We start from the raw sequence: 10,887 nt of genomic DNA, 5'->3' as shown, positions 1-10,887 counted from the left end.
AAATCTTGAATTGGATTCTGATGGTCAAAATCCGAATATGAAATTGAATTTGAATGAAAATGGTTATTCTGCCGTGAACGGATACGTATATCTGTGGTTGTATATAGAATAGTAAATGACCGTTGAATCGGAATTGAAGAATGTACAGGGGTAACATGTTAATGTGAGATCTAAATATTTCTAGGGTATTACCTACCCGTTAAAATATTCTCATCATTAATAATTTGTACAGAAGAATTTTTGATTACGATCTTTATGAAAATATACTAACATATACATTTCTTCAGATGTAATCATGGATTTAATGACTCAATAAGATATTAATCTTATTTGATTTATCGTTAGAACGAGAATGTATAATCTTTAAGACTTTAGAGATTACATAATCGCCATGTAGAACGAAGATAATAGAAGCAGATTGATATGTAGAACAAAGATAAAGTAGATAGAATGATAGGTAGACGAAGATTATGCTCGCGGTACAGATGGTGATGTCGAGGCTGGTGATGTGGATGTTGTTGTCGGTGGTACAAGTACTGTTGGTGCTGAGGTTGGTGATGTTACTGGTGTTGGTGATACTGCTGGTTATTGTAAATTGTGTACCGTGCTCTCTGAGGTTAACACTCGAGCTCAGAGTTCTTTAACTTCTTCTACTAACCCTGGTTGGTTATTAGTGTGAGGTAGAGGTCGGATATATCCTCTAGTTCCGTTAATGGTAGCCTCAAGACGAAAAATTCTCGCAAACAGGGTATAAACGGTGTTGCGAACTGGTTCACTGGTGAGCGGATCGAGTACTCCGACGTTAGGCGGTAGATTCGACTCATGATATGGAGTACCTTCTTCCCTTCTCCATAAGGTGAGTATGTCGCGAACCCACCCCCATTTTCTCCAGTAATCACGGTAGTTGATCGGTTGTTGCCCTCCCGTCACGCTGTCTTTGGAGTCAGATAAACTTGGTCGATTCGTAGAGGCCATCTTACGCGATCACATAAAAGATTTTTGGTATGAAAAGTTTAGTGACAGCAAATGATAGTTGGATGGTATTCTCAATGCAGAATATGCATACATATATATACATATATATATATATATATATATATATATATATATATATATATATATATATATATATATATATATATATATATATATATATATATATATATATATATATATATATATATATATATATATATATATAGTACCAGGATCCCTTAAATTACGGAGAAATTTACGGAAGATATCAGGCAAAGTTTACCGTAATAGATACGCTAAGATATGAATTTTTTCTATACACTATGCAGGCAATCAATGCAGTAAGATGTGTCTAGAATAAGAATGATAAGCAGGTAATTTCTTAAGGATGATAAGTAGGTAATTTTCGACACTAAATGATAAGCAAAACTTTTGACATGCAGACACGGTCAAAGTCCAGACTCACTAATGCGTCTAAACAACTATCAGTTAGACACACTAATGCAAGACCTGGTTCGCTAAGACCACCGCTCTGATACCACCTGTTGAAACCCGTCCTAATCCATTTGGACGAATACATTACATTTGGTTACATCGCGAGGTACTTGACCTCTATATGATACATTTTACAAACATTGCATTCGTTTTTAAAAGACAAACTTTCATTTCATTGAAAGTTGACTGCATGCATACCATTTCATAATATATCCAACTATATTTGACTTAATAATAATCTTGATGAACTCAACGACTCGAATGCAACGTCTTTTGAAATATGTCATGAATGACTCCAAGTAATATCTCTAAAATGAGCAAATGCACAGCGGAAGATTTCTTTCATACCTGAGAATAAACATGCTTTAAAGTGTCAACCAAAAGGTTGGTGAGTTCATTAGTCTATCGTAATCAATCATTTCCATAATTTTAATAGACTACAAGATTTCCTTTATTCAATAATCATACACTCGCAAGTGTTTAAAAATCATTCATATGGATTGAACACCTGGTAACCGACATTAACAAAATGCATCTAGAATATCCCCATATATAAATATCAAAGTACTAAAGCAGTTCAAATTCTCTGACTGGGGCGTGTCAGATCTATCTTTAGGATTCGCATCAATTGGTGGCAATTATAATAAACACCAATTCTTAGGCTACCAAGTTCAACAAGGGCGATATCCGGTATAACAATTCAACCATAGAATGTAGTTTCAATTACTTGTGTCTATTTCGTAAAACAGTTATAAAAGCAGCGCATGTATTCTCAGTCATAAAAATATATATTGCAAAAGCATTTAAAAAGGGAGCAAATGAAACTCACAATACGATATTTTGTAGTAAAAATATGCATACGACGGAACTGAACAATGCAGGTTGGCCTCGGATTCACAAACCTATATCAAATATATATATTAACACGTATAATGGTAATCGAACAAATTTAGGTATTATTATTAATTGTTATTTTAGTAACTTGTACGTTTCATTAATAACTAAATTAACTATATTTATTTTATATACATTAAATAGATAACTAAAAAAAATATTAATATAGTTATGCTTTATGTTAATAATATATATTTTTATATAGAAAATCTTTATTTGATATATTAATATTACTAATAATAATAATAATATAAATAATAATATAAATGTTAAAAAAAATAATAATAATAATAATAATAATAATAGGGATAATAAATTAATATTGATAAAAATAATGATAATTCTAATAATAATAATAATAATAATAATAATAATAATAATAATAATAATAATAATAATAATAATAATAATAATAATAATAATAATAATAATAATAATAATAATAATAATCATAATACTTAATAATAATAATAACAATAGTTTTAATCATAATAATATTAATAATTCTTAGAAATAATTATAGGTATTTGTCATAAACTTAATCATACTTTTTCTTAATAATCATAATTATATCATTAACTTATTTTAAATCATAACTTAATCCTAAATTTTATTTTTAAACTTAACCTTAACATTTTAATAACATTAATAATTTAATAATAATATTAATAAGAATAATAATAATAATAATAATAATAATAATAATAATAATAATAATAATAATAATAATAATAATAATAATAATAATAATAATAATAATAATAATAATAATAAAGAGTAATAAGTAAACTACCTCAAGGAAGTAGTCTAAAAAAAAGCCTAAGTCCGGGTTTGAACCCGCGACGTCCCGCTAACCCAAAGTACTCCTTAACCACTGATCTATTTTGATTTTCTCTTCTAATTCAGAATTAAATCTATTTAATTCTTATATGACTGTTTTCTTCTTCTTCAATCTTACAAACCGAATCCATAACCGTTTTATTACATTACCATCATCATACATCTCATGGTTCACCATCATCATCATTATTTTATCATTATTATCTAGTCATACGTATATCATGTACATCACTCTCATCATCACCATTCACGATCACATAAAATCACGATTTCTATTCATCGTCTACTTCATCAAGTCATCATCATAAACGTTATCAATTATCATAATCATGTTATCATTGTTAAACGTCATCAACCTATACCTCGTCATCAACCTATACCTCATCATCACCCTAAACCTTATTACGACTTAGTTGGTGATTTAATCAAAGAACGTATCATAGCAACATCCCAACCGAACAATTAAGGGTTGATTCTCGGCCCAACAAAACATTTCAGTCCATACAATATCCTTAGTCCAAACTTTAAACAAAAGAAGCCCAAGTACAGCCCATTTAATCGATAGCCTATTTATACTTCTGGAGCCCAATAGTATCCATTATTATCCATTATTATTATGATATTACTATCCTAAATTAATCAGAAAAGAAAAGCTGAAAACGTGGCAGTTAAATCAGTAAAGAAATCGTCCAACTTGACATCTAAATCCCCACCATAACTTTATCATTCCACTAATAACATAATACCATTATTTGTTCATTCAATAAAGTGTAAGTTAATTTGTACCGATAATATTATCACAGCTTTATCTTCGATTAGGAATAGAAACAGGATCAATTATAGCAACCGCTGTAGTAGTGGGTTAAGGGTGATGGTAGTGAAGTGGTGTTTCGATGGTATTTGTTTGAATATATCAGTAACCTTGTTAAAAAAATATGGTGATGGTGATCGAAAGGGAAATATAGCAGCAGCAGAAAAATGATGTAGATGACTTCGGTTTTGGTGGTTTGTTCGATCAGAATAGCTCATAATAAGCTGCAGCAGAAACTTGAAGGTGATGGGATCAGTTTGGGTTTGATCGATCATAACACAGTAAACAGTAATAACCAGAAAAATGATGATGGTGATCAAGATTGTGGTTTATAGATGTCCTATAGTAGTAACAACAAATGGGTGTCAATGTTTTCCGGGCAGAAACAGGAGAAAGGTGATTATTAGGTTATTAAATAGAACCGACAACAAGTAAATCGATATTGTTTAGGTTGTTGTTTGATGGTGATCCATGATGTGGTGGTCAAAGGTGAACCGAAATAGAAACTTAATATATGTGGTGATCGAGTTGGGTTTACTCGAAAGGGTTGAAGGTGATTGGTATAGGTATTGATCAAGTTGATGTTGTGAGTTTCATGTAGTTAGTAAGGGTGACGGTTTATGAGATGTTCTTGGACAGAAAACAAAATATAGAACAATTATGATGATAATGGTCTTGTGGTGGTATTTTAAATGGGTCTTGTTGGTTGTTTCACTAAGAAGAGAATATGAGAGAAGGAGAAGAGAGAGATATGAAGGTGATGGTTGAAGTGGTGTCGAGGGTGATTGCTCATGGTTGATCGAAACAGAAGTAGACGACAGCAATGGTAGAACCAGTTTTAAGTAACAAAGATGGTTCTCGATGGTGGTGGTCTTTGTTGATTCTGGCTGCCAGAATATACGGATAGCAGCTGCGGTAATGATCAGAAATGGCAGCAACATTAGTTAATGGCTTGTGAGAGTGTTTGGTAGTCGAACTATAGATAGAGCTCGAGTAATATGCAAGTGGTGTTGGCTTGGTGTTTGACAATCATAAACAAAAGTGAGCATCAAGAATAAAGTTGTACTAGCATGGTTTTAGTAATTCTGATGGTGAGGTAGGCGTGTGGTTTTGTCAACAAGGTGTAGTAGTTAACAATGGATTTTGAGATGAAAATAAAGACATAAGAGCAATAATTTTTGTAGTGGAAGATAAAATACAAAAGGTGTGTCTATATCATATCAAATTGAACGACAACAATAGTAGGCAACAAAGATGGTTTAATTATGTGATTGTGATGTGTGAAGCAAACAAAAGTATAAACAGTAAATTCAATGTTAAATTCCCGAATTTACAGATAATAATCATAATATCATAATAGATAATGATTAGAAAGAAGTTGAGTGGAAAACTGGAGAAAAACAAAATACCAACACAGTAAATCTCGTGAATTTAATATTTGAGTATTAGACGAATATAAATAATTTATGAATTTAGTAGTAAGTGGATTTTGATTAGAATGATTGGAATGCTTCTGATCGAGAAACTAGGGAAAGGTAATAGTAATAAGTGATATGGGTAATAATATATATAAGTGATGAAGTTGGCTTGTGAAAATAGAAAGCAAAAACAGAGAACGGGTGGGATGCCAAGATGATAATGAAAGAAGTAATTCTATCAATATTTGTTATGTGGGTTCCATTACAAAGCATGTGTATCAATATGTATATATATATATACAAGTTGTAATAACATTATAGTAACATGAATTGAATGGAATTGAATAGTTACTAAATGTGGGGACTGAACAATGAAACTACGAGGTATTAACTATCAATTTAAGGTATTTGAACTTGTTCAATAATGGTCGAATGACAAATGAGTGTTACTATCGTTTATTAAATAAATTTTAAATCATATATATATATATATATATATATATATATATATATATATATATATATATATATATATATATATATATATATATATATATATATATATATATATATATATATATATATATCTTCAATATACTTTTCATATATATATATATATATATATATATATATATATATATATATATATATATATATATATATATATATATATATATATGTTTATACTAATATCATATATTATTTTATTTACACAACTGAATTAAATCATAGAAGTTTCTATTTCAATTTATTATATATATATATATATATATATATATATATATATATATATATATATATATATATATATATATATAATTATTTATAATTAGTGGTTCGTGAATCGTCGGGAATAGTCGAAGGTCAAATGAATATATGAGACAGTTCAAAATTTTTGAGACTCAACGTTACAGAATTTGCTTATCTGATCGTAATCATATAAAAATGAAGTTTAAATTTGGTCGGAAATTTTCGGGTCATCACAGTGACGAATAATCTCTCGGATACTTAAAATTTTCCTCCATCCCCAGCTAGTGGAGGAATCGACATCCACCCAGAAGTTGCGATTACGCAATCGATGGGTATGGATCCATTTCACCAATAAGGTTTTCTTTTGCGTGATTATGCTCCAAACATGGTATGAAATAAGCACTATATTCCATGATTTTAAGCTTTTAATCCCTAACCCACCTTCGACTTAGGCATACACACGTCTAACCATTTAACTTTAGCCTTACCTTTTTTCATGTCACCTTGACACCAAAGGAACCCGCTCATGATCTTCTCCAATTCCTTAGTAATCTTATCTGGTAAAATAAAAACCGAAGACCAGTAAACTTGCATGGAAGCAAGCACCGATGAAATAAGTTGCACCTGACCTGCAAACGATAAAGCTTTGTTCTTCCAGTCACCAAACTTGGCTTTCATTTTATCAATTAGCTCCTTGCAATCATTATAGTATAACCTTGAAGAGATAAGAGGAACACCAAGGTACTTTACCGAAAACGACCCTTCCTCAAACGGCATGATCAACAATATATTCTCCTTCAGCATTTGGGTTACCCCTGCAAAATACGCTGTACTTTTTTGAACACTTGGCACTAAACCCGAATACAGTTTGAATTCTTCTAACGCATTAGCAATCACTTGAACCGAGCACAGACTTGCATGAGAGAACAAGAATAGATCATCTGCAAAACACATATTTACTATTTCTTGACTCTCGCATTTCGGATAATATTTAAAGTCTTCCATATGTCGAATATTACGCTTAGTCATTAGCGTTAGGATTTCCATAACCATAGTAAATAAATACGGCGACATGGGATCTCCCTGTCTTAACCCTCTCTTCCCAATAATAAAGCCATGTAAATCTCCATTAATGTGTATCGAGAATGAGGTAGACATTACACATTTGAGGATCCAATTAATCATTATCTTGTGAAAACCAAATCCATGAAGAATATCACTTACTAAACACCACTTGATCGTGTCATACACCTTTTGAATATCGACTTTAAAAGCACATCGCGGTACACCTCTATTCAAGTGGTATTTGCGCAGTGATCAAAATATTATTCGTGATTCTCCTTCCCGGAATAAAAGCCGATTGGTTATCACTGATAATAATATCCAAAGCTCCCTTTATCCTGCTTGTAATCACTTTAGAAATACATTTGTAAATAGCATTACAACAAGATATAGGACGATAGTCATTAACCTTTGTAGGAGACTCCACCTTCGGCAATAGAGTAATGATGGTATGATTAATTTCTTTGAGAATTTTACCATTAGAGAAGAATTCCTTAACCGCACAACAAACATCCGTGCCAACAATATCCCATGCTTTTTTAAATAACGTAGAAGTGTAACCATCCGGACCAGAAGCCTTATCATCCCCAATTCTAAGCATCGCCTCTAAAATGTCAGCATCTGTTATAGTGCTCACCATATCTAATGCCATTTGTTATGGTAATTTAGATGTAAATAACCCAGGATCCACATGAGATGGAATACCGCTTGCTGATGTACATAAAAAACTCGTGTAATGTTGAACAAACACATCCGAGACAGCAGCACCTTCCACTAAAATACCCTCACTGTTGGTCACTGTATTAATTCTACATCTATTAGCCTTCGCCTTGACCACCTTGTGAAAATACTTCGAATTTGCTATCACCCACTTGAAGCCATTCCACTTTAGACTTTTGTTTAAGGAACCTTTCCTCATCCCAAATAGCATCGTTGTATTCCTTATGAGTCTTTATTTCAGCATCCCTTATCTCCTCTGATGCAGGGTTTGCATCTAGCTGAATTTGCAATTTATCTAACTCATCTCGAAGACGAACCACATTATCATGTAAATTGCCTTTTTGCCACATCTACTTCCAAAGCGGCTTCTTTAGAAGAAGCAACCTTTTAACAATTGTATATATGGAATGACCCCCAATCTGTTCCTTCCACACATCAGCATCACAGGTTCGAAATTTTTCATTTTCGGCGATGTAGTTGTTAAACTGAAACATCTTTGGACGCATATTAACAATCGAAGGAATTTTCAGAACCGCTGGACTATGGTCAGAGATTCTGTATGGCTGGAAAATCGTATAGGCATTTGGATAATCTGTCAAAAACGCCTCATTAACGAGCACCCTATCAATCTTTTTCAACATACCATGAGTATCCAGAGGACTTTGATTCCACGTGAAATTAATACCAGAGTAGTTCAAATCAGTTACTTGAATTTCATCCAAGCATTCCTTAAATTCCCTCATAGTTATGGTCATTCTTGAACTCCCTGATGTTGATTCATCTACAAATAAAGACGCATTAAAATCGCCCAATATGGTCCACGGGTGATTCCCAACAAAACCTTTATGCATACATAAGTCACTCCATAAATTTCAACGTTTAAAATAAGAGTTAGAAGCATAGACAAACAATGCAAACATTTGTTTATCATCCTGCACCATCCTAAAAGACAGTGCATAACTTGATCGGTAAGAGCCACAACCATGACATTCAAAATATTAGGGTCGCATCCAATGATAATACGCGTACCCTTATCACACATGCTGTGATTTGAAGACCAATTCCACCCCATAAACACCTTATCACAAATCCTACTAAGCTTATTGAGAGAAACATGAGATTCTAAAACAGCGCATAGACATAAATTATTACTATTAACAGCATTCCGAACCTCTTTCTGCTTCGGGGGCAGGTTCAAACCCTGAATATTTCAGGATGCTAAACTAAACATTGAGAACCTCGTGTCCAGGAGTGCTTGCCCCCTCAGTGTTTACATTGAGAATGCCAACATCTTGGTCCTCTTCGACATCAGTAGCTTCATCTATAAGTCCATAATCCACCCCTTTGCCATGATTCTTTTCCTGTCCCTCATTTAAATCAGTTAGTATACCAAATGGATTACTGGTCTCACCAATGCCGCTCATACCTGCTTGGTTTTTATTAATTTCCATACTTTTTGTTGGTACTTTGACTGGTCTATAAACAAATTTGGGTTGTTTACCCACCTTGAAACCTTCTCCAGTATCCTTATTATTTTTTGTACCACCTTTACCCATCTTTCTATAAACCTCCTTGAATCTATCATTTATTTCCACCACTACATTCGGTACCGGTATAGCTTTTCGGCATTGGGCATCCTTATGCCCAAATACTTTGCATCCTCCACATCGTGGTGGCTTCCATTCGTATTCAATATGAACTTCATCTCTCGTAACACCATTACCCTCTAAATTTGGCGTAGCAACTGTGAGACTCTCCTTTAGCTCCTCATTTGCATTAACTTCAATCTGAACTTAAGCGTAGTTGGGCCTACCCCATGACTCCATACACATCGTACTTGTGTACGAGTCTTACATTAAAGGTATACCAATTTTGGACGCAATTGAGCTTAGTTCATCACCGATATACCTAGCTAACGAAACATCAAGGATTTTCACCCACACTGGTAGCTTGATTAGATCCTCCTTGGTCAATGAAATATTGGGTGTCCATTTATTCAAAATTATAGGAATCAACTGAATTACCCATGGACCATTTTCCAACACCCCTTTTAATCCTTTCTGAGATGAAAATTAGAAGAAAAAGAACTTCATCATGATCTTTTCAATTCCATATTTCCTCCATGCATTTAACATATAATTCTGGACAACCGGATATGCAATCCTTTTGCTCAAAAAATATCCGTATAACGTATGATTGTATCTAGCCGTTGCCTCCTTCACAGAAGAAAATAGAATGGTAACATCCACTCCATCCTCTACATCTGTAGGTTGTTGCATATAACAAAATTTTACCTTATGAGTGGGAAGAGACCCACCAAGCATTTCTTTAAACGTCAGTTTCAGGCTACCTTCGCTAATTGGCGTTTGATCAGCATGCTTTGTCTCATCCCTAACCATCACTGAAGAAGACAACTTTTGATTCACAGGAGGTGTAGCCTTCTGATTAACCTTAATAGGCATATTCTTAGTAGTATAATTATTCGCTTCTGGTTCATCCTCAAAAGATCCTTCGTTTTCATCCACCGTATGAACACTAACCCTGTCATAGTCAGTATTCTTCGATGATTCATCCGCAACAGAAACATTGTTGTTACTCTTACTCATCACCTCATTCGAATTAGATCCCTCAAATCCAATTTTCCTGTTTCTCAGTACCCGTGGAATCGTATTGACTTCTTTTTACTTCTTCCCTCCCGAATTCTTTCCCATGATCCTTAATCCACCGTTAATTAGCCTTTACAGAAAAATATTTACGTGATGATCGATCAAAAATTGACGAAAAACGAATGACATTTTCATGCGTCGTTTATCGCCCTAGTAACTCGGAGCATAAATCTATGTATGTAATTGTTAGATCTTAAAATGTAGATGCAATTTGTACATGTAATAGGGTGTATAATGTGACGACCCGGAAATTTCC

General features: G+C 33.1%; 1 protein-coding gene across 1 annotated transcript; it reads right to left on the bottom strand.

Annotated features, from left to right (window-relative positions):
• Positions 1-8,315: 8,315 nt before the first annotated feature.
• LOC139870694 (uncharacterized) lies at positions 8,316-10,571 on the bottom strand. The gene is made up of 6 exons (XM_071858478.1): positions 10,116-10,571; positions 9,833-10,025; positions 9,204-9,745; positions 8,995-9,087; positions 8,904-8,907; positions 8,316-8,806 (listed from the first exon to the last, which is right to left on the bottom strand). Exons 1-6 carry the CDS (start codon positions 10,569-10,571, stop codon positions 8,316-8,318), a joined length of 1,779 nt encoding a protein of 592 aa, XP_071714579.1.
• Positions 10,572-10,887: the final 316 nt, after the last annotated feature.

This window comes from Rutidosis leptorrhynchoides, chromosome 10 (genome assembly GCF_046630445.1).
Source record: "Rutidosis leptorrhynchoides isolate AG116_Rl617_1_P2 chromosome 10, CSIRO_AGI_Rlap_v1, whole genome shotgun sequence".
Taxonomy (NCBI): domain Eukaryota; kingdom Viridiplantae; phylum Streptophyta; class Magnoliopsida; order Asterales; family Asteraceae; genus Rutidosis; species Rutidosis leptorrhynchoides.
Note: the sequence above shows the minus strand (reverse complement) of the source record. Positions and strands in the feature narration are given on the sequence as shown.

Bases quoted from the DNA above. Each gene is read 5' to 3' on its own strand.
- LOC139870694 (XM_071858478.1), bottom strand. From the start codon at position 10,571: ATGAGTAAGAGTAACAACAATGTTTCTGTTGCGGATGAATCATCGAAG. The intron at 9,746-9,832 runs GTATACCTTTAA...TTCAGATTGAAG, and splicing joins CTCAATTGCGTCCAAAATTG to TTAATGCAAATGAGGAGCTA. The intron at 9,088-9,203 runs GTTCTCAATGTT...GCGCTGTTTTAG, and splicing joins CAAGCACTCCTGGACACGAG to AATCTCATGTTTCTCTCAAT.